General features: G+C 50.7%; 1 protein-coding gene across 4 annotated transcripts in view; it reads right to left on the bottom strand.

The window, feature by feature from the left end:
• PPP1R16B (protein phosphatase 1 regulatory subunit 16B) overlaps positions 1 to 24,776 on the bottom strand; it is a 97,906-nt gene that overhangs the window by 14,443 nt on the left and 58,687 nt on the right. For all 4 annotated transcript variants that reach the window (XM_037812315.1, XM_037812313.1, XM_037812314.1 and 1 more), the window contains 3 exons: positions 11,177 to 11,247; positions 5,986 to 6,131; positions 1,611 to 1,714 (listed from right to left, as the gene is read on the bottom strand). In XM_037812315.1, the coding sequence (XP_037668243.1) occupies positions 1,611 to 1,714; positions 5,986 to 6,131; positions 11,177 to 11,247 (321 nt within the window). The remainder of the gene's footprint in view (positions 1 to 1,610; positions 1,715 to 5,985; positions 6,132 to 11,176; positions 11,248 to 24,776) is intronic.

The following is a 24,776-nucleotide window of genomic DNA, read 5'->3' as shown; positions in this document are numbered from 1 at the left end:
ACCCATAGACCACGGAGCCCCAGGCCTGAAGAACACACACCCACAGAACGAGGCACTCAGCACGTAGCCCAGTCATACTGGTGACTTCGGGCCACAGTGGTCTTCTACCTGGAAGTCCCCACCACCCACCAACCCACCTCCACCTGTTCAGATGGCTCCGTCTGATTTTTCAGGACGTGGCCTGGATCACCTCCACTGCCCACCCGATCTGACCAGGGTCTCTGTTAGTTTCTTCGCAATTTGTAAACTTTGATGTTTCCTGCAGACTTGTGTTTTGCCCGACTCCCCAGCAGAATGTGAACTGCAAGAGGGCTGGGAGCTCCATGCCTCATTCACAGTTACGTTCACAGCGCCGGGCACAATGGTCAACAGATTTTTGTCAGAGGAATGACTGAAGTATCAGGTATATTACTTTTGAATGAAGAGGTGAGTAAGTTCAGGTAGAGGGGCTCAGAAAGCCATCCTGAGGCCCTGAATCCCTGGCTAAGAAGTTTAAGGGCTACTGGCAGCAATGAATCGCATTTAAGGAGAGCAGCTCTAAGAAAGAGCCCACTGGTTCAGGGGTTCTTGGGTAGAATTCAGGGGAGTTCTGTAAACTTGAAAGGAGAAAAAAATTACATGTTTATTTTCACTAACCTTTAAGTGAAAATTAGCACTTCCTTCCACTATAAGTGTAGGCAAAACCCACAGTCGTATCCGTGGTTCCTGTAACTTTGCCGTCAACAAAAACCATAAGCATTTTTATATCACATTATCTTATTATTGAATGAATTAGTAAAGTTTCTATATCACACATTTAAAAAATGTTTTGACAGCTGTATTTTAATATAATTGGCTTCCTCGATAATCCTATGATTCTTACAACTACATTTAATAACACTATACTGAGAAGGGGTCCATAGCTTCACCCGATTGGCACAAAAATAGATAAGAACCTCTGCAGAAGTCGGGGAGGAAAAGCCTGGGCGCAGGACGAGGGGACCAAGTTGGTGGCTATTGCAGTGACCTGGGGAGAAAGGCCCAGGGCAGCCTGGACATCACCCAGGGCCACAGTCCTGGTTACGGGTGGAGACATAAGTCTGAGGAGAAGCCCCAGAAGGGCGCACGTGGTGGGGAGGGGGATGGCAGGCCTCTCTGACTGCCACATTTGTTTCCTCTCTGAAACTCACTTGTGAGCTGAGAACACATCTTGTTGATCTGGGCCCCTGGCAGCCAGCATGGTGCCTAGTACAGCACAGGCACCCACAAATGTTCTTGATCTTTTATTATTTTCCCAAATGGGAATATATTTTTATTGTGAATGTTTGTTGAATTGAATTGTTACCACTAACGAGGAGAAGACAAGGCCAGCTGAGGCCTCCTGTGCGTGGGTGACGCGGATGAGAACACCACCTCCCTGCTGCCCGGCACGTTTCCCAGGGTCCTTTGGTGTCCTCATGTTAAGAGCACAGATAACGATAATGAGGAACTATCCCATTTACTGAGTGCTTAGCCCGAGGGAGGCAGCCAGGCCCTGGGCACCTAGCCAGCTCCTTGGTCACCTGCGTTAATTTGAGGGATGCCTGCAGCCCCACACCAGCCCGCTTTTCAGAAGGCCAACCTGCCCTTACCCTGGTACGCCATGCAGGTCTCAATGACATCCAGGGTGGGCTCATCCTCGCAGAGGTCATACGGCATGTTCCCATCAGAGTTGACGGCGAGTAAGTCGGCCCCACTGCAGAGAAAGGGCCAGGTGAGGGCCAGGTAGCTGTGGCTACGGTTGGTCTGGGCTGCTTCTGCCTCCCCATCTATTACCCACACCCCAAGGTGCACCCCAGCAAGGGGATGCTTAGTTCTGCCCAGCACACAGCCAGATGGAGGACAATAGCTTCAGCATCCTGGGGCCCCTGGTAAGAAGGCCCCAAGGTCCCCAGAGAGCTATCCCAGCAGACTTCCCCCAGCTTCCCGCTCTGTTGAACCAAAAGGCAGGCCCTTGAGGACAGATGTCAAAGTCCTCCTTGGTGACAGTAATAAAAATAATATAAATGGCTGCAGCTTTCTTTACCAGGCATCTATGCAGAGCCAGCCCTGATCTAAGTCCTGCACATGCATCATCTTATCAAATCCTCATAATAATCCTCTTGGGTTAGTACAGTTAGCCCCATTTCACTCAAGGAGCAGCAGGTTCTGAAAGGTTCAATCATTTGTCCAAGGTCACAAAGCTAAGATGTGGTAGGGTCAAGACTCAAACCTGGGTCTCTTAGGTGCCAGCTCTTTTCATTTCTCCATGTTCCATTTCAATCTTTGCCCAAGTGTAGAAACATCCTCAGTTATCCTTCACCTTCCCAATAGGCTCATCAGGACAGAGCTGGACAGACTCTTGGGGCTCCCTGGAAGGATTTGCCCTTTGGTTCAGTGATTCCCAAGTATGGTCCTGGGACACCCTGCACCAATTACCTGGAGACCATTAAAATAAAATGCAGCTTCCTGGACCTCCCTCATACCTTCTGAAATAGAGTCTCTGGGGGTGGAGCCCATGATTATGCTTTTTAAATCCATGCCCTGGGTGGTTCTGGGACAGATCAGCATTGGTTCCTGCTGTACCTGGCTGGCACCAATATCTTCTTCCTCTGGGCATCACTGCTGATCTGGCTGTGGCCAGCTGATGCTCCTGGCAGATTTAGCTGGGCCCAGATTCTCATCAGAGGTGTGGGCATGGGCCACCATCCTGTCTTTCGACCTAGCATCCCTCCACTGTGACCTCTCATGTTCCTGTGTGCCCTTGGGCAAGGGAATCAACTTCTCTGAGCCAGGGAAGCAGTACTGTCATCTCCATCTTCCCTGGAAGCCACCAAAAAGGCTCCTGCCTCTCCACCAAGACACCCATGAACCTGTTCTCAGATGCTCTCCTCGGCCTCCGGGACCCCAGCCCACTGGTCTTGCTCTGTCTCAGCTCTGGTACTGAAAGCACCTGTGTCCCCAGTGGCCCAGGACCCACGCCACCCTGGGAGCCCAGTGCTCTGCCCAGGCCTGGCCCAGCTCAGGGCCCACCGATTACTACCTGAATTCAACTGAACACACTTGAAATGGAGTGCTGCCTTTGCTGTGTTTACAGAATCTGAGCAGACTAGAAGGAATTTCAGGGAAAGGCCCTCAGGACAGTACAGGGGGAAATGGCCTTATCCGCGGCAAAGATGCTGCTGCACAGAGTCTCCCAAAGCAGGTCTGGCCCAAAGAAAGGAAAAAGTGGACAAGATTTGGGGACAAGGCCAAGGAAGGGAGCTTGCTTTTCTTTTCCTTCCTATTTTCTTTTTTTTTTTTTTTTTTACTAGCAAGACAAGTAGAAGAAACAAGGGAGACAGAGAGTAGAAAAAACAGAGGAAAAGAGAGTGAAGGAGTCGCAAAGAAAGAAAGAGAGTGAAGGAGAGACAAATACCAAGAGAAAAAGACAGGGAAAGAAAGACACAGAGGTAGAGAGAGAAAAAGGGAATTGGGAGGAGGAGAGGTAGAAACAAAGAAAGAGACAGAGAAGAGAGGATGGGAAGTATTCTAGGTTCCTGGCTGCTAAAACAAATACCATACAATAAACGGACTGGTGTAACAGGAATTCATTGGCTCACAGTTTCAGAGGCTAGAAGGCTTGCTTCCCCCAGGGTTGTATCTTCCGGCTGGCTGCCAATCCTTGGGGTTCCTTGGCTTTTCTATCACATGGCAATGCACATGGCAGTGTCTTCTCCTTTCTCTTCTGGGTCCCATTGACTTCCAGCTTCTGGCTGCTCCCTGTGGCATCTCCTCCTGTGTCCAATTTCCTTTGCTTGTAAGGACTCCAGCCATATTGGATCAAGGCCCATCCTCATTCGGTTTGGGCCACACTTGAACCAATAATATCTTCAAAGGACGAGTGGTGGGGACCTGAACATGCCTTTTGTGGGACATGAATGAATGACATGATTCATTCCCCAACAGTCCACTTTCTGGACCCCAAAGACATGTTCTTCCCACACGCAAAATACATTCCTTCCATCACAACATCCCTAAAGCTTTAAGTCATTTCAGTGACGTTGCTAGGTCCAAAGTCTCAATTAGGGGCATAGATCTGGGCCAAAATTCCTCTGTCTGAAGGTCCTGTAAAACCTACAAAATAAGTTATCTGCTTCTAATATACAATGGTGGGGCAGCATAGAAGAGACATTCCCGTTCCAGAAGGGAGAAATTAGAAGGAAAACAGGGGTCACGGGTCCCAAACAATTCCGAAACCCAGCAGGGCAAAGTTCAGTAGATTTCAAGGTCTGAGAGTCATCTAAAGATCAGTGTTTTGACTTTTGAGCTGCAGCGACCATGCTTTCCCCGATCACTGGAGTGAAGGCCCCGCCCCCTCCGTGCATCAGCATGGCAGCCAGGCTTTCCACGAATGCCAGGGCCCACCATCTCTGAGCACTGGGGTGGAGGCACTCTCCCTGAATAATGAGGTCTGAGGCCCGCCCCTCCAAGCACAGGGGTGGGCCTGCCCTTTCCACACTTGTGGGTGGGCCCACTGTCTTGGTCCAAAGAGATCTCTTTGGTCTAGACTTCATCTTCTATGGTTCTGCCCTTGAAGTCATTCTTCCTTCAATTTATCTCTTCTCTGTCCCTTTCAGTCCAGCTGGGAGTGGTTCTGCACAGACAAATTTTGCAAAAATCTTGTGTGCAGTTCAAGCAGGTCCAAACCATCAGACAACAGAACTCTGCACAGATTCATCCTGAATAACTGCATTTCCAGTCAAGACTTCCACTGAAATGGCTAACTGGACTCATGTTCAACCACACTTCTCTTTAGCAAAGGTTGTTCAGTTAAACTTTCACATGCAGCCCTGGTCTCTGGGGACTCACTTTCTGAAAGTACAGGAGGTCCCTGATAGAGCCCCTTCTGGCCCGAGTCTCATAGCATGCTAACCTGGATAGGCTGAGGATTTTCAAAAGCATCCATTTCTGCTTCCTTTGTGCTTAAGAGTTTAAATCTCAGTTTATCCCTTTCTTCTCGCATCTTACCATAAGCTGCAAGGAGAAACCAGACTGCACGTTCATACTCGGTCTGGAAATCTCCTCAGCTAAATACCCCAGTTCATCACTTTCATCTTCCACTTCCAATCTGACATCAGAACACAATTTTGCCAAGTTCTGTGCCACTTTATAACAAGGATCGCCTTTCTTCCAATTTCCATTAGCCATTCATCATTTCCTTCTAAGGCCTCATCGAAGTGACTTTAATGTCTACATTTCTACCAACGGTCTCTTCAAACTAACCTAGGCCATTTCTATCAAGTACCTCACAGTTCTTCCAGTCTCTACCCATTAGCCCATTCCAAAGCTGTTCCCACATTTTTAGGCACTTGTCATAGCAACACACTACTCCTAGCATTAGTTTCCCAGCTGCTAAAACAAATACCATACAATGAGTTAGCTTCACAACAGGAATTTTTTGGCTCACAGTTTCAGAGGCTAGAAGGCTTGCTTCCCCCAGGGTCATGTCTTCTGGCTGGCTGCCAATTCTTGGGGTTCCTCAGCTTTTCCATCACATGGTAATGCACATGGCAGTGTCTTCTTTCTCTTCTGGGTTCCACTGACTTCCAGCCTCTGACTGCTCGCTGTGGCTTCTCCTTCCATGTCCAATCTCCTTTGCTTTTAAGGACTTGAGCCATATTGGATCAAGGCCCACCCTCATTCAGTTTGGGCCACACCTGAACCAATATCTTCAAAGGACCAGGGGTGGGGACCCAAACATGCCTTTTGTGGGGAACATGATCCAATCCCCAAGAGGGAGACAAAGAGGAAGAGAGACAGAGAGAGAGAGGAAGAGAGAGGAAGGGGGGGGAGGAAGGGAGGGAGGGAGGGGAAGAGAGAGAGAATAAAAGCACTTGGGAAAACCCAGCAAGGCAGCAGGCAGTGAGGAGTAAGGACAGAACCCCACCCCTTGGGCAGAGGGGAGGCTGTTCCTGGGACCCGGGCCAGGAAGGGAGAGGTACGTACTACTGAACGAGGATCTTCACCAGGTTGATGTGGCCGCAGGTGGCCGCGGCATGCAGGGGTGTCCACAGCTCGTTGTCCTTGGCATTCACGTTCGCACCATGGGAAAGGAGCAGCTTGACAATTTCCTCAAAGTTGTCAATGCAACACTGTAAGGGGTCACAGGCAGAGTCAGCTCAGGGCAGGGTCCCACGCCCTGGTGGGGAAAGGCCATGTTTCCATGAGCGGCCATGAGGACAGTGGAGCCAGACTGCCTGAGTCTGAATCCAGCTCCACCACCTATATGCTGTGTGTCCTTTGGCAAGTCACTTAACCGCTCTGAGCCTGTTCCTCCTGAGTAAAAATGAAGTTAATACTATATACAATAAAAATATGAAGGTCACAAACAAAACAAAAATACCCTGTCAGCTGTAAAGAACATTACTAGCGTTGGTAGGATGGGCAGGATTGTGAACAAGGTTTTAAATACATATTTTTTAATTCCAGCAGGCTTTTTCCTAACATAGGTAACCAGTAAATTCAAGCAAGGCTGTTCAGGTTGAAGCAGAGGAAGATTGGGGTGGGGGGTGGAGTGTGGGGCTTCCCAAAGGTGGCTTCCAAGCTGTGGCCCCAGATCAGAGTTTGAAACCTCTGACTTAGGAGCTTCTGATCCAGGAGCCCAGTTCTTGGGGAAGCCCCAAGTAACTGAGCCAACCCCCAAACAGCCCAGCTCCACAGGAGGGCTCTGGAAGGACCTGAAACCGCCCTTGTGAGGAGACAGCCATGTTTGCACTCCTGCCGTGGGGGACACTGACTACAGACTTGGAGAGGGGGGTCAGCCCCATCCCCACCCCCATCCCCCGGGAGCAGCACAATCAAATTTGCTTCTTCAAAAAAATCCCTCCTCTGGTTACGTGTGGAGAACAGACACGTGTGCCTGTGTGTATGCGTGTACTTCTGGGGGAGGGGCCGGAGGACCTCTGAGGAAGTCACCCAGTGAAGAGAGGATGGTGGCCTGCACTGCCGAATGACGGTAGGGATGGGGGGGAGGTGGCTGGAGGCCGGCAGAATGAGGCAGGGCGGCCTGAGCGCGCCCACGGGTGGCAGTGGGAGTGGGGTGGGGTGGCAGGGCTCCAGGCCAGAGGGGCATGTGGGAAGGGAGCAGGCGTTTGCACACACGGCGCCAGAGACCCGAGTTCTCTTTCTGCGCCAGCCCCTGTGGGTCTGACGGCGCCTCTCTGGCTGGGCGGGGAAAGATGTATCAAAAAAGTGCGGGGGTGAGGCGGGGTGGCGCGGTCCCAGGCACCCGGCAGAACCATGCAGCAGCTCTGCGCAGCCGCCAGAGGGCGCACAGGCGCCGGAGTGAGAGGGCGGGGAAAGGCGCAGGGTGCCAGGCTGTCACCGGGAGACAGGGCTGGGAGGTCCCTGCCACGGGAGGGGGGCAGGTGGGCCAGAGAGCTGCAGAAAACATGGGGCAGGAGAGGCCTCAGGTTAAAGTGGGGGATGGTTGTGCACCCAGAATTGCAGAGACTTGTGATACAGACCTGCAGGTGGTCTAGCTGGCACCTAGGAGACCAGACCTGAACAAAAGCTTAGGGTAGGAGCCCACACGGAGAGGGAGGCGGGGAGAAGCATGGGGGGTGGGCAGGCTTCCTCCCCTGCATTCCTCAAGGTGGGAAATGGCACCTGGCACTTGGGATGACTCCTCCTGCCCCCTCACTTCCCACTCCAATCCATCACCTGGCAGGTGGATCCCATCTCCTAAGTCACCCTCCAGGCCACCCCCATCCCCACTGCCCTGGTTGAGGCTCCATCATCTCTCCCTGCACGGAGCTGCCCACCTCCCCCAACCAAACCCTCTCCACCAGCCAGAGCTTCCTCGTTAATCTAATCATGCTGCCCTCAGTTTGCAAACCTCTGAGGGCTCCCTGTTGCCAAGAGAAGAAAACCCACACTCCTTTGCCAGGCATGTGAAGCTCTCCTTAATGTGCCCCAATCTCCTTTGTTGTCCTGGAGCAGTGGTCACAATAACAATGATAACCATGACCACCTCCACAGCAGTGAGAGGTCACATTATCAGTTATCCTAATGTGTTTTGAGGGTTTACTAGGGCCCATGAGGAACCTATCATCTCCATTTACAGATGGGAAACTGGCTCCAAGAGGCCAATTGTACAAGGTCATGTACAGCAAGCTTCAGAGATGGATTAAAATCTAGGCAATCTGACTCTAAAGGTACTGCTCTCAACCCTCCCAGTCTTGCATCCTGCCAGTCCCCCTGAGGACCCCTGCACTCTATGCCATACTGAACCCCTGACATCAAAACTTGAAATGCTGAGCTCTCTTCTTGTGCCTTTGTACATGCTCCACTTCTCTGTCCTTGGTGAACATCGGTTCCCCAGGGCCAGTTCCTCCTGTGGGTTCCCAGGCCTCTGGGGGTGCACAGGCTGAGAGGTGGGAACTTGAAGTTCCAACCTTGATGCTCTTCCTTACCCTTTTCTATCTGCCAAGCTCCTACTCATCCTTCAAAACCCTGCTCAGATGATCCTTCCTCTTGGAAGCCTTTCTCAGTTCCCTTTGAATCAGGGCCATCAGCTCACCTTGAGCTCCTACAGTGCCCTGTGCTTACCTCCATCCAAGCATTGCCTCTGTTATTTGTCTGTGGCCATGCAACACTCTGAACTCTGAGAGCAGGGACCTTGCCTAACTTCCTTCTGGGTCCGGCATGGAGCAGGTGCAAAACATGTATTTGTTGAATAAATGAGTGGGAGTCCAAGGCCAGAGAGACAAAGTGAGAGAGCTCACAAAATGGGGCCAGGAGCGGGTGGGGGGGAGGGAAGAAGGGAGGTTTAGCTGCCATGAGTTTCATGCAGTTAAACTCAGAGCCTGACAAGTTCCCATCTCCCAGACTGTGCACCCCCAGAGGCCTGGGAACCCACAGGAGGAACTGGCCCTGGGGAACCGATGCTCACCAAGGCAGAGAAATGGAGGCATGACAAGGGGGTAAAAGAAAACCCCAGCTGAAGACAGGGCCACTTTTGAGTCCACTGCGGCAGGGACAGCAACTCGAGGGGGTGGACCTGGACCAGGAGCTCAGAGCACAGCAAACAGCTGTACCTGCTCAACAGTTAAAGTACAAGATCCTTCCCCCCGAAGTGTTATACGACCTTGGGCCAAGAGACTTCACCTCCCCAGGTTTCACTGTGGAAGATGGGAGCCGCTGTTTATTTAAATTCATTAATATTAAATACAGTCAAAACTTCAGTTCCTTGGTCACACTAGCCACATTTCAAGTGCTCAACAGCCACATGTGGCTAGTGGCAACCACACTGGACAGTAGAGACACTGAAAATTCCAGCATAGCAGAAAGTTCCCCTGGACAGCACTGTCCCTGAACCTGTTTCCTTAGCTTTAAAATGGGGACAATCGTATTTCAGAGGGCTATTCTGAGCATCAGATGGAATATACAAGTGAAGTGCTTTGCTGAGAAGTTGGACACGTGACAATTTCAATAATAATGACTAATTTTATTCAGTGTCAAGTGATGCTTGAATCATTTATTCCTCACAACAAACCTATGAGATAAGTACTTAGTATTGCTTTCTACAAAAGAAGAAACTGGGGCACAGAGAGGTAAAGTAACTTATCCAGGGTCACACAGCTAGTGAGTGGCAGTGCTGGCCTCATCCGCATCTATGATCCCTGACTGCCTCACTTTTTGTAAGTAGCTCTTAGGAGGCAGCCCATCCATTTTATCAACAGGCCCATGGCTGGTGGGCTCTGCCTAGTCTCAAGATCTCCTGTTTGGGTCTCCAGGCTGGAGCAAACTTAAGCACATGTCCACTCTCCACTCTCTGGTGGAGTTTCAGGCACCCTAGAGTCAGAGAAGCCGGGAGTTTGAGAGAGTTTCCATGGGAAGGGTCCAGGGGGCTACTGAGGCAGCTGGCCTAGAATGGGTGCCAGGGCCAAGAGAACATGCAAGGAACACCTGGGCTGCACTGATGAGGGTAGGGACCCACCTGGGGTTCACGCATACAGCAGTGGCCAGCCTCTGTCCATCCCACCCCTGCCCTGCCCTCATGTGGAGGTGGAGGGGCCTGCCCCTGCCCAGGGTTCTGGCTGCCTGGCTGGCCCCCACCCCCCAGGCTGTACTCAAGTCCATCTGCTCAGAAACTTGGGCCAGGACACAGGGAGGCTTAGGTGTTCCTTCATTAATGCAGCATGCACATGTTGAGCACCTACTGAATGCCAGTGTGGGGAAAGGTGCTGGGACCTGGGCACTGCCCTGATGTGGCTCTCAAATGATGGCACTAATGGCTAAAGTGACTCATTACAAACTTAGGGGCACTCAGAAGAAAAGAACACAAGTGATGAGAGCACAGTGGTCAGGCTCCTGCTCTGGACCAGGGCTAACTGGGGAACAGAAAAGGAAACAGCGTCTGCACAAGCTGTGGGAAGTATGGGCAGGGGGTGCACAACTCTGAAAAGCCGGGTTGCCAGAGCCCAGAGAACTGGGGAACGTGGTGCAAGATGAGGCTTGGGGGCTCTGTAGGGCTGGGCCTCGGGGGCCTCGTAAGGGGAGAGTTTATTCTCTACCCCCAGTGTAAGGGGAAGACATCAGAGGGCTTTGAGTGGCACGTGTAGATTTTTGCCTTGAGCATCCCTGTGGGGAAAGCACTACAGCAGGGCCAGACTGGCTGCCGGGGACAGTTAGGAGGCTGCAGCAGTATCCAGGTGACAGATGCCAGCCCAGAGTGCGGCTGCACCCATCGCGCCATCCCGGGGAAGGCTATGGGTTCTGGTAGCACGTGTTTCACAGCCATATGTCCTACCAGTGCTCCTTTGTCACCAGCATGGGTGGCATGCCCTGGTTGGTGTCAACATGCTTTGTAAACTGTCAAGCTCCAAACAAACTTGCTTTGTGGTTCAAACCCTTTGCTGGGCAGTGAGGATGCAGTGAACAAAGGCTCGCTGTCCTCGGAGCTTGTGGGTGTGGGTGTGGATGTGCACGTGCACGTGCATGGAGGTCTGCAGGAGTGTCTGTAACAGACACACACATCTCCAAAGCAGACAAGAGCTTTTCAAATGGGGCAGCTGGGGCACCCCTCCCCTCCCTCCCTCTTCCCTGAGGGCCCTGGTAGGGAAGATGAGGCGCCTGTCCAGGGGGGTTCTGGGGAGGGCAGGGTTCTGGAGGACCCCAACAAGCCTGGCCTTACCTGGTGCAGGGCTGTGAGTCCGTCCTCATTGCACAAATCCGGGCTGACTTTATTCTTCAGGAAATAGCGTACTGAAACAGGAGGGGACAGGAGTCAGCTTCCCATCACACACGGGGTGTGCAGTTATGACCCACTGAACATAGACATAGAATAGCAGAAACAGAGAAGCATTTCCATCTTCACAAGAAGTTCTACTGTACAGCGTTGCTTTGGGGCATATAAGTGCAAATTAGGCCCATCATAAATAACTTAAAATCCTTGTTCTGGGGAAAAAAATATCCAAAACCCTCACTCTGGCATACAAGGTTTTCTATGACGTGAGCCCTGCCTGCAGGCCACCATCTTGCACAATGCCGGGGCCACCATTCACATCATAGTCTATGAGACTAGCACCCCCTGGAGCTGTGTCAGTGCACTACTTGCCCAGCTGTACACAGTGGTCCTATTTGCCTACCTCTTCAGCCTCATTTCTTGTTCTCCAAACACCTTCTGTTATTGTCTCTGGGCAGTTAGAGAACCACCACACTTCCTGTGGCCTCTGAGCTTTTGCAAAGACAGTTCCCAATCATTCATCCATGCATCCATATGTCCATCCACCTACCAATCCACCCATCTATCCAACCACCCACACACCCACCCATCTAACCATCCATCCATGCATCTATCTATCTACACATCCGTCTCCACCCCCCACCCCCACCCCCACAAACCTGCCTCACTCTCATCCTTTAGGTCTCAACTCAAACACCTTTTACTCAGAGAAGCCCTCCCTGACTCCCCAGATGAGGGCACACCCCCATGTCATGCACATCCATGGCTCCTATACATCTCATCTATGGCCTTATCACAACCACAATTACATAACTATTAGGTTCAGATCTGTCTGCCTACTGGACTGTAAGCCCCAAAAGGGTAGGACAGTGACCTGCTACTGCTCTATTCCGAAGATCCAGCACACAGTAGATTTTCAAGAACCTTTCTAGGACCTTAACCTACTCTGCAGCCCCAGGGCTCATTCCAGGGACACAGCCTCTCCGTCTCTGAGCAAAGCAGACCACCCCTCCAGGGCTGAGCCCTGGATGGCTCATGTCTATAGTAGCATACAGGGCTGCCGACAGGTCCTACTTGCAGAGCCGTGCATGATCTGGTGGCTGTGCTCAGCTTCAGGGCCAGGTGAGATTACAGCAAAGCCACAATCACCGAGCCCCAGCCCTTCTGAGGGTCAGTGGGGTGCCCTGGTCCTGGCCAGGAGCCTTTGGGAAAGTAGAAAAGCAGCCACCATGACCCTGTCCAGGATGGGCTTCTGGAAGGTTCTGCTCAGATAAGAGAGGGTTCAAATCCCATTGGAGTGGGTGGTAGACCAGGCTTCCTGGCCAGAAAACACTCTTTGAAGCAGAGAATAAGCATCAGCTGCCAAACACAGCATTTGTGTGCAGTAATTATTGGGGCGCTCTCTATGCCGCGTGGGAGTCCAAGACATGTAATTTCCCCAGTGCTGGGCAGTTATTTTCAGCCCAAGAAGTGGGACAGATCATCCCTATCTCTAAGAAGTCCTTAATATTCATGAGCCAAAGCCCCCTCAGAAGTTCTACTTCCGCTCTAGCTGGGAATCCTGAGCCTGGCTCTGGACACAGCTCCCTGGAGCAAAGCCTCCACTGGCCAGTGCACAACCAGGGCTCCTTGCCTCTGGGGTTCAATGAGAAAAATGATTCATATATTAACAGTGTCTTTTTCCTGAGCCTCTCCGATGCACCCAGGTCAATGCAGAACCACCTTCCCTCGAGGGTTCGCTTCTGTAATTAATCCCCTTACACAGAAGAGGAGACTGAGGGTCAGGAAGGGGTGGTTCATTGTCACACAGGGCCAGACAGAGGAGCTGGTATCAGCACAGGCCACTCTGATTTCAAAGCCCAGACTGTGGACCCCTGGGTCGTCCTACTCTGCCCCGAGGCCAGGAATGGGAACGAGCATTTCTGGAACTCTGCCAGGTGTCCAGACTGTTCTGAGAGCCACTCAAACACTGGAAGCCCTTGGGGTCCCAGGCCAAGCCTCTTCTTGCAGACAGAAGGGCTCAGGGATCGGCAAAGACCCTGCTCCCCTGGGGGACACAGATCCTCCAGAGGGCATTTTAAATGCAAATCTGCCCTCCTCACTGCCTGCTTAAAACCCACATCACTCTTAGAATGAAGCTCAAAATCCTTCTGTAGCCTACAAGGGAGTTGTCAAACTAGGGCCTGTTGGCCAAATCTGGCAGTCTGTTTTTATAGATAAAGTTTTACTGAAACACATTACATCTGTTTACATATTGCCTATGGCTGCTTTTGTGCACATCAACAGAGAAGAGTATTTGACAGAGACCATTTAGCTTGCAATGCCTAAAATATTCACTATCTGGCCCTTTATAGAAAAAGTTTGCCAAACCCTGGCCTCTAAGGTCCTGCATAGCATGGTCCCATTTTATTTTTAGGGCTACCACCTTGCACAATCCCAGGGGGCATTATTTTCATCATAGTCTATGTAAATGGCACCCCCTAAAGTGCAGTCTGCAGCCTGCTCAGCCATACCCGTGGCCCTGTCTGCCTACCTCTCCAGTCTCAGCTCTTGCTCTCAGCATCCTCCCCAGCAAAGGAGGCTGCCTTGAGGCCTCAGGGGTTGACGGGGCTCAGGAAGCACAAACAACTTCTCCTGGTTGCCCACATGCAGGTCTGCTCCCAGCCCCCAAAGCAACTCCTAAACTTGAATGTTGCAGCCAGAGCCACTCATCTGTTCTTGCAAGTTCGTTTAGTTCTGGCCTTAGGCAACTCACTCTTCTCTGGGCCTCTGTGTCCTCATCTGTAAAACTGGGACCACAACAGCGCCTCCCTCCGGGCTGCTGTGAGGATTAAGAAAGACAATGACTGAGATCTACTATTACCGCTTATTTAAAAAACAATCACCGAGCCCCTGCCTCTGCCTGTCCTGGGTACAACTATGAAGCCATCCACATCTTGCATCTGGCAAGAGCTCTTGCCCTGGTCCTGAAAGACAGCGGCTGCCACTCCAGGGAGCTATGAGCACATCCTGGTTTAAGGACCATGGTAAGGCCACACCCCACACAGGCAAGTTGCCACCAAGAATGCGAAGGAGTGGCTCGAGCCCTCCTGGCTCATGTATTCCAGCTCCTGGAGCCGACCCACTGCTCCGCCCACATCTCCCTGGCAATCTGGCTGGAATCCGAGCCAAGTCGGGCCATCTGCTTCCCTCCATCTCCAGCTGTAGCAAGTGAGGCTGAACCGGCCCATCGCGGCAGGAGGCTGGTGGTGGCTGCCTTTGAGGGGGACATCAGCACTGACAAGCTTGTGTTTTCTTTGGCACCTGACCCCCCGTGTCCCTTGGAGCAGATCGCCTGACCTCAACTGGCTGGCGACATGTGGCCACAGGGGTGGTTTCCAGTCCTGCCCTGGGAGAACAGGGGCAGCAAGATAGGGGGCATCTGCCTGCTGGAGGTGGACCTTGGGCACTCTACATCTTCCTGGGGTGCCGAGTCAGCGCGGCTGCCACTGGCACCGTCACGTCCGTGAGGCACCACCCACCAAGCCCTCCCCTCTCGCCCCGCTTCCTTCTCCTGCTGAGCGCCCAGCAATGAAGCCTCAATCTCCCCAGTCTCCAAGGGGCAGCATGATGGAGCCCCTGCCCCCTCCCCACCCCACCTCCCACCACAGCCCTGCCACCGCCACCCCTAAATCTCCCATTGCCTCAGCCACACTGGCTTCTTTGATTTTCTAAAACAAAACAAAAACTGAGCTCCTGTTCTCAAGGCCTTTTACACACCATTTATTGTGCCTGGAACCCTCTTTCCTCCCACTCCTGGGCTGGGAAAGTCCTCTCCCTCCTTTGATACCTCCTGATGGAGTATGGTTACCTCCTGACGGAGATCCTCCATGACCACCCCAATCTCAGTCAAGTCTCCCAAACATACAGCACATTTGAACATTTACTGTGCAGTAGCAGCTATCGCAACCTGTGGTCAGAGGTTGATTGATTCATGTACGTCGAGTGTATAGCTGTCATCTGGTTCTCTGGGCTCCACGAGGGCAGGGCCTATGTCCAGCTCACTGACTGCAGTTCCCGGGGCCCAGTACGAAGCCTGGCTGTGGCAGGTGCTCGATAAACACCTATTGTGTGAACGAAGGAAGGAAGGGAAGCACTGCTGGCTCCTGGGGCCACGGGACTATTTCCTAGAGTAGTCCCACGGGCACGGGCACCACGCAGAGGGCTACACAAGGACCGGAAAGCAGCGAGTGTGGATTTTGTTCAATGACGAATGAACAAATGCCCCTCCCTCAGCCTCCATCGGCAACACAGCCAGACCTGGTGGCTGCGTAGGCGCCCTCCCGCCCCGCCCCACCCCGTCCCCTCCCCCAGGCTTGGCAGGGTACACCCATCACTACCCTCCTGCCCAAGATCCCAGTCCTCACTTTGCCCTGAGTCCTTGGCTGTTCTTCTGCAATCCAGCACTAACCCTGGGCCAGGCATTTGTTCAAGTGATTTACATCTGTCAAGTCAATTAATCCTCATAATCCAGTTATGAGGATTATTAACCTGCTCATAGTAACTACCTGCTATTACTGCCCCAGTTCACAAATGGGACACACTGAGGCTCAGGCTCCAAAGCGTGAAATGATTTGCCTTAGGACACGAGGCTGGGAATGGTAGAGCTGGGGTTTTAACCCAGGCCTGGCAGCCTCCACAGACTAAGCACTTAACCACTTGGCTAAAATTGTGCCAAACAAGGAGACAGGGAAGGGAATGCAGGCAACAGACAGATGTGCAGGAAGGATGTGGACATTAGCACAAAGACAGACACACAGACGGCAGAAAGATAAAAGAAATGACAAAACTACTGCTGACCGAGTCCAGTGTTCTAAAGGCAACAATTATATGATAATAGGGGTAACAATCACTAACAGTCATTGCAGTAACCCTGTTGCTATTGTAGTTTGCAGCTGAGGCCATTGAGGCACACAGAGGTTAACATTTTAGCCAGAGGTCACATAGCAAATAAATGTGTCAAGGCTGATGCTGGAGCCCGAGCTCAAACCCTTACTCTGTCTTCCTGCAGCATTCCCTTTCTAGGCAGACCCATCTCACCCCTTCCAAGCATCCTGGTGGCCTGTCTCCAGGCACCACACCCCAGGCCCTGGGCCGTGCCTCCTCCATGGAGAATGGGGCCCAGGTCTGTACTGCCCAGTGTCTCACGGGCCCAGCACCTGCAACCTGGTCAAACCAGCTCCTCTGGCCTCCTTCCCTCTCCCCCTCCTCAAGGTGCTGCCAGGGTTTCAGCAGGCCCAGCTCTCTGCACTGATGCACACAGGAGGGCCAGTGCTCTCAGAAAGCAGCATCTTTACTCTTCTCCCAAGTCAAAGTTGCCCTGGGTCCTCAGTGCACTGATTCTGCAATGTCCCACTGAGCCATTTCAACTCCCCCCCACTCACCACTCTTCTCCCTGGAGCAAAAATAATCAGAAATAGCTGCTTTCAAGGAAGCCCAGCTACCAGGCTGGGGGGTGGGGACTCAGTCAAGTCTAATGGTAGTTTCTGCAGTGGCTGCTGCCGCCCGCCCCACTGCCAGGCAGTTCACCCCAGGATCCCAGGCAGTGACTCAGCTGTGGTGGGAAGGTGGGCCAGGAAACGTGGGCTTCCCACAAAGTCACATTCCAAGCTCAGGCCCCAGAAGCCAGCCCTTGCTCTTCCCCCGGAGCCTCACTCTGGGGCCCATTCAAGAAGAGGAGGGGTTGGTCCATACAAGGATTGGCAAGAAGGTGGAGCAATTGGGACCTTCACACACTGCTGGTGGGAATGTGAAGTGGTATAACCACTGTGGAAAACCATTTGGCAATTCCTAAAAAAATCACACATGGAGCTATCAGATGACTCACAATTCTACCCCTAGGTATCTATCTACCCAAGAGAAATGAACATAGGCATCATGCAAAAAACTGTACACAAATGTTCATAGTAACATTAATTCATAATAGGCAAAAAGTGGAAGCAACCCAATGTCCATCAACAGATGAATGGATAAACAAAATGTGGCATATCCATACAATGGAATATTATTCAGCCATAAAAAGGAATGACGTTCTGATACATGCTATAACATGGAAAAACGTCAAAAACATTATGTGAAGTGAAAGCCAGACACAAAAGGACAAATATTCTATGCTTCCATTTACATGAAATGTCCAGAATAGGGAAATCCACAGAGACAGAAAGCAGAGTAGTGGTTGCCAGGCGCTGACTAGATGGGGGAATAAGTGACTGCTAATGGGCACACGGTTTCTTGGGGTGATAAGAATGTTCTGGAATTGGATAGTGGTAATGATTGCACAACCTTGTGAACACACTAAAACCCAACGAATTGAACACCTTAAAAGGGTGGATTTTAGAGTATATGAGATAAATCTCAGTTTAAAAAGAAGAGGAGGGGGCTCTACTGGGCTTCGGGCTTTGTGCTAGAAGCTCACTCCCCGGCCAGCCTGTGAGCTCCGAGTTCCGAGTTCCGTGAGGTCAGCACAGTGGGTGTCCCATTCGTTACTGTACCCACAGTGCCTAGCACAAGACCCCGTACACAGTCGGTGCTCACTCATTACCTATTGGAAGCCCTCTGGGACCTGCGTGATCTGGCCTTTGTCCACTTCTCTCAGCATCATCCCTCGTAACCCTCGTGGACCCTTCCCGACTGTTCCCGCTCCAGCCTCTCTCAGAAATAAAGAACAACATCCATTTGCATCTAAACACTTTCTTTCATGTGCCTCGCCTCTGGGCCTTCTCATGTGTTATTCCCTCTGCCCAGCTTTCTGCCTTCCCTTCTCCTGGGCAGTTCTCACTCAGCCTCCAACTCTTTGTTTAAGTGACACTTCCTCTGTGAAGTCTCCTCTGACACCCCCAGGCTGGGCCCAGATCCCTCCTCCCAGGATTTCTGTGCTCCCTTCTCCCAGCACACTTAATGCTTGATGTGGCTGTATGTGGATTTGTCTATCTTTACTAGATGGGGGTGGGGGGTGGGAAGTAGGGATCACAGCTGTTTTCCTACTTTGCCGAGGTTCAGGCTCCCAGTGGGTACCTGAGCTCTGCTGGGGAGAATGGAGCCTGCCAAGCCGCAGACCTGGCTGGACTATCCAGTCTTGGGTGCTTCCTCCTCTGGATGGCAGCGCTGCCAGGCTGGGCCAGACTCTTCCATCTTGGCAAGAAGCCTCACCCCTTGACTTGCACACAGAAGCCAGTTTCTCTCTCTCGCCACCACCAGAACAAGATGGGATAGCTGTAATTGTCTCCTTTCTAGAAGATCCATATCTGAACATGGGGCTGTGCTGGACAGGAAGGGTGGGCAGAGACCCTCAAATCATCTTCCCAGATGTCCCTGCACATGGGGAACCTACATCCAGCATTAGGTGTGTGCAGGAGAAGAGACTGCACGCCCATTAGAATGTAAGCTCCATGTGGGCAAATCTTGCCTGTGTTTTTATCTGGGTAACTAGCACCTAGAGTGAAAGCTCAATAAATATTTGTTCAGCAAATGAATAAATAACTTTTTTCTTCTAAGGAAACAATTCTAAAGATATCAAGGAAGATTGTTGTGAAAAGTAAGTTTGCCGTTAATCCCCTTGAAAAATGCAGAAATGGCAAAGGGAAGGGGGGTCACTTCCTAATGTATGGGGGGACATTAGTGCACTAGATTTCCCCAAAGGAAGGCAGAACAGCATTAACTCAGCTAGTGTGGAGAGAACGTGGGTCTGAAAGGTGACTCCAAAGCTGCAAAGACTTATGCCTGTGTATGCCTCTCTCCCTCCCTCCCAACTCCTCTCCTTCCCTTCCCTTTGGTCAGCCTCTCCCTCTTGTCCCCAGCAGTGCTTTATCTCAGGGACTCAAGGCAGGGCTACAACTTGCTCAGAAACAGGACCCCAGATCTTTCCCATTCCATTCATGAACACATCCAACCCCAACTATGCCAGGTCCCTGTTCTTCCTGAATTCACCTCCACTATTCTCAGTACCACCCCCTGCCACCCAGGAACCTGACTCCCTTCTGCCCTGCAGAGCCCCGCCTGCTTAAATATGCCTCCCAGCTGAGGAACTGTCCAAGGTATCTGCTCTTAGCCCAAGTCTCACTCGGCTCCCCAGCCTGTACCCCTCTTCCTGAAGCCCTGTTGTTCTCCCAATCCTGTTTCTCTCACTCTCACTTCTCTTTCCACCTCTCTCCCCTGATTTGAAAAAAAGAAAAAAAATCCCAATTATTTCATATCTCCAGGCAAGTAACAGCTAAAAATATCCCCAGCCCTCCAGGTAGAAGACGCATACACATAAACACTCATGACTTCAGAGCCATCATAATACTATCTAACATTTATCGAGCACTTCCCAAGTACGAGGCACTGTGCTAAGATGTTACATGTCTTATGCCAGTTAATCCCTACAGCAATCCTGACTTAGGTGTTATTACCACCCCATTCAACAGAGAACTTTGTATGTTTCCCCAAGATCATTCAGCTCAGAAGTGTAGAGAATCAATTCTAGTCTCTCTGATTCCAGAGATAACTGGTGTTTGAAGCATAATTAATGAAAAGAGACTCTCATTCAAACATAGTCAAGAATAAAGTGCATTCCTACCAATAGTTAGGAATTCCTATGAAGGAGGAAATTCCTCCAGCTCCCACCTTCCATCCCATGGCCCACTTTGAACATCCCCTGGTTCCACTCTGCTGCCCCATAACTACCTCCCCACTCTGTGCCTGTCTGCCTGGCTCTCAATTGTGGTTTCTCCTAAAGATGCTGTCTCTTGCTTCTCTCCTTCCTGTGCCATGTTACACGGGGCATGGACAAGACCTGCTCTGGACTTACAGCTGCCTGACTGGGGAGATTAAATAAGATTTTTGAAAATTTTAAAGGTAGCCACCAGAGAAATTGATATTAGGATTCGTAACTTCCATATCACAGGAGAAGCAAATAAACATAATATCCATTAAAATCACAAAATGACAGACATAACAAAGACATATAAATGTCATAAAGCCTGACACCAGACAACCCCAAACCAAACACATCCACTACCATAATAAATGCAAATCATTTACTCTCCCCTATAACGCAGAAAAGACTGGGTCTCGAAAAAAAAATTCAATTGTGTCCTGCTTACAAAAGATATATTCCAAACAAAATAACAGAGACTAAAAGTAAAAGAATGTTCAAGTATAAAACAGGTGAAAGCAAGCAAAAAGAAAGTGGAGATGGCAGTATTACTACAATATAGGATGGAATTCTAGTCAAAAAGGGGGTAATCAACTTTAGGTTGTTTAAAAAAAAAAAGAAACTGCAAAATGAAATCATAAACAGATAGCAGACCAGTGGCAGCCTGGAGCTAGCAGGGGGTGTGGGGAGAATGAAGTCATGTCCCTTAGGAAACCTTATGAGTCGCATAATCAGTGAAGCAAAATTCTGTAAAGCAAAAATTGCAGAAATATAAATCAGAAAAAACAATTGTCCTGGGAATCTTTAGCAAACAATACCTTAAAGAAAAGATAAGAGGGAGATAAAGATTTATGGACAAGGTTGTTCCCAGAAGCATTGTTTTTATACATTGTTTATAATCCAGATATCCTGAAAGCAATCCAAATGTCTAAACAATTAAGGACTGATTAGGTAAGTTATGGAACATCCTTATAATTAACTATTGTGCCACTGGCATCCTTGAGGAATTTTTAATGACATGGGAAAAATGCTTGATATATATTGCAAAAAGGAAAAACAAGGAATCAAAAGTATATATGCAATTCAATCTCAATTGGAAGGGAAAAATACATACTACACATATACTTCTCGTTAGAAAAAAATCACGATATTAATTGTGGTCATTAGCAATTTTTATTTTATGGTTGCCAGCATCTTCCAAGCATTTTAAAATACGCATGCACTACATTTACAATCAAAATTTTACAAGTTCACTAAAAAACAAAAACAAAACCTCCACAAAATGATAGCCAAGTAGTAAGAGTCATATTTCTGCTTAGAGTTTCTAGTGCAGAAATGAGGCCTCAGGCTGGTTGACCTCATGAAGGAAATGCTAAAGCTGGAATTCCTGTGCTGGACAGGAAGTTAAAGGCAGCAATATAATAACCCCTCCACTTGCATACTGTGCAGGTCAGCAGGCCAAATACAGCCACTCCTTATTTTGGTACTGCTCACAAGCTAAGGCTGAAAAAAAAAAAACTGAAAGTAGAAAAATATTTCATGACAAGTGAAAATTATACGAAATTCAAACACCAGTGTCCATAAATAAAGTTTTATTGGAACACACGCTCATTCATTTATGTATTGTCTACGGCTGCTTTCGAGCTACAACCACAGGGTTGCATACTTAGGACAGACATCGCATGGCTGGCAAAGCCTAAAATATTGACTATCCGGCCTTTCAAGGAAAAAGTGTGCTGATTCCTGGTGTAGTGCTTTTTAGCTAACAAAGTATATTAAAACCACAGGCTCAATTCATTCTCACGATAAAAGCCTCATCATCGCAGAAGTCTGGGAACCAGGTGACCCAAGTGGGAAAGGAAAACTGAATGAGGATCCAATCTGGGCCGTGGGATTATCGCCCCAGCGGCAGACGCACGTCGGGCCCAGTTTCTTCCCCTGCCAAGGAGTGAAGGGAGCCCCTTCCCCCACCCCCACCGAGGGCCTGCTGTCACTCATCTTCCGCCGGTCCACCTATAGCCCCGCCCCCACCCAGCCGCCCCGCCCCCCGACGGCCGCCGCGTTTCCTGCAAGCGGCGGGATCCGCAGAAACCTGTGCGGTGGAGGCTGCAGCTGCAAACAAGCTGGTATTTTTATCCAGCCTTTGCTTCCTGTTTGCTGGCTGGGGGATTTTGTCTGCTGGTGTTTGGTTTTGTCATTTCTGATAAACATCAGCACCAAGAAGTCTGTCTTCTAATAGGTGTGCTGCCTGCGAGCCAGGCCCACCCGCTCCGGCGCCCGGGTCCCGCCGACTCCGCCCTCGCGCTGCACGGCCTCCTGAGACCGCGAGCAGACAGCAGGGCAGCTGGGTGGGCTGAGGGGAAACGGGCTATCGTGCTGCAGGAAATGGAAACCTCCGCTCTCTTATCTGACAGGATCAGCTGGGGAGAAGCTGGCTGGGTGGGCAGGGGAGCACGCCACAGGTTTGACAGTGCTTCTCAAACCCAACGCTCTCCGCAAGCTCTGGCTCAGGGAGGACCAGGCAAATTGCTGGAGGTAGAGTTAAGTAGGGGACTTGGGAGTCGTTCGCTGGGAATGTCCTCAGCCCTGGGACTTGCGGTGGGGCACTTGCTGACCTTCCCAGAAATAGATGAAAATGTCACTGTCCTCAACCCTCATATCCCCCATGACGCAGCCAGATATGGGTTGAGAGAAGAGATACATCAAACTTCTCACAAGCCAGCCATCACAAGGCTCACCTTTGTTGAGCACTGACTGGGCCCTGAGCTCTCTGCCTTGCATTTAATCCTCACAACAGCCCCAGGCAGAAGGCAGGCCCCAGGATGAGCTTCCATTTTACAAATGGGGATACCGAGGCACAGCGAGTTTAATTAACTTGTCCCAAACATCTCAGCCGGTAAGAGGCAAAGGCATAATTAAAACCCAGGTCTGCCAGCCCCAGTCCCCTCACACCTGAATCCCATGTTGGCTCCGTCACAAGTATTTTGGTGCACAGCTTAGAACCACATCTGGCCACAGGTCTTGAGATGGGGATGTGCAATCCAAACCCAGGCCTTCCACTTTCCCATTCACTCGGCAAACCCAGCACCATCTCTGAGCCCAAGGGAGAAAGGGTAGTCTGACCTTGGTACTATCACTGCCACCCTTGAGAGAGGCTATCAAAGCATACCATGAGGGACATCCAGTCTACCCAAGCATTGCCACTGGCATGCAAACACAATGTGATGCAGTGACTAGGAATTCAGAGTCCACCATTTCCTAGTCATCAACTCTACCTGAGCCTCAGTTTCCCTCATCTTAAAAGGGGGGCTATGTCCTAAGATTATCCAAGCTCTTGATTATAAAGTGTTGACCACAGTGCCTGGCACAAAGTAGGAACTCAAAAAATACTGTTTGGGCTGCTGGCTCTCTCATCCTCCTCTCCCAGGAAGCCTCCCACAGGAATGTGGGGCCCAGTCTTCAAGATCCAAGACCCCAAATGGTGGCTCTAGGTGGTGGGCATCTCTAGGAACCTTGTGGGCTGACCACAAGGAAAGGCCAAGGGGAAGCCTGGGTGTGGCCACCAGTCTCCAAAATGCTGCCCAAGGACCCCTGCCTTCTAGGATCTCATGTAGTTTGCTCCCACATTGAGTAGGGCTGACTTGCATCACCAATAGGATGGAGTGTGACTTCCAAGGCTGGGTCCTAAAAGACATTGTGGCTCCCATCTTGCTCCTTGGATCACTCACTCTTGGGGAAGCCAGGTGCCATGTTGTGGGAACACTTAAGCTACGCTATGGAGAAGACCACATAGTGAAGAGCGGAGGGCTGCTGCCAATGGCCATGTAAGTAAGCCATCTCGGGATTGGATCTTCCAGCCCCAGGCAAGCCCTCAGATGATGGCAGCCCTGGCCAACATGTTGATAACAGCCTCATGTGAGACCCTGAGCTGGACTCTCCCAGCTAAGCTGCTACCAGATTCCTGACCCACAGAAATTGTGAGATGATAAATGTTTGTTGTTGTTCTAAGTTGCTACACTTTGGAGTAATTTGTTACGCAGCATGGATAACTAGTACACTAGAGAAGAGGTTCAACCAGAGATAGAAGGTTCCAGCCTGAAGACATGATCCTGAGTTAGGCATCATGAGGGCTGAAGGGCACAGACCTCAGTGATCCCCCAGATCCTCCCCTCTCCCACAGTCAGACAAATTGCTGTTAACCAGGGAAATTCTCCACTGAACCTCACAGCTGACTAAGGGTTTCTATTTCCGCCCACATGGCTGGAACTAGTCATACACGTCACTCACCATCTGAGTCTCTTTCTTATCCCCAGGCCACAGCCCAGGCTTTTCCTACTGTGTGAGGGTGGGAGTGGGCCTGGGGCACTCTGCAGAGCTAAGGGTCCCACATCCTGGCTGAAGAGAGGCAAGAGGGGAGACTGCAATCCACCCTTCCAGCAGCCACAAGCAATTTTCTAAATCACAAGCTGAAATGCAACTCTCTCCTGCTCATGAACCTCTCATGGCTCCCCACTGCCTTCCCACTGTCCATGAACTAACTCAAAGGTTCTCAAAGGGTGGTCCTTGGACCAGCAGCATCAGTATCACCTGCGAACTTGTTAGAAATGCAAATCCTGTGGCCCCCACCTCAGACCTGGGGAATCAGGAACTCCAGGGAGGGGCCCCGCTAGCTGTGATTTAACCAACGCTCCAAGGAATTCCAATGCACAATCAGACTTGAGAACCACTGCACCAGCATCTCCTCTCATCCATCCTCCCCGTGGCTCCTGCGCTCTGGCCTCACCCAGCTTTTCTCCCTCCCTCCTCTCCTTCCACAAATATTCAACAAGCGCCAAGGAGCACCAACGCCGTGTCAGGGGTGGGATACGGTTCTGT

The sequence above is a fragment of the Choloepus didactylus genome, chromosome 19 (genome assembly GCF_015220235.1).
Source record: "Choloepus didactylus isolate mChoDid1 chromosome 19, mChoDid1.pri, whole genome shotgun sequence".
Taxonomy (NCBI): domain Eukaryota; kingdom Metazoa; phylum Chordata; class Mammalia; order Pilosa; family Megalonychidae; genus Choloepus; species Choloepus didactylus.
The sequence above is the reverse complement of the archived record's forward strand: the minus strand, read 5'-3'. Positions and strand labels throughout refer to the sequence as shown.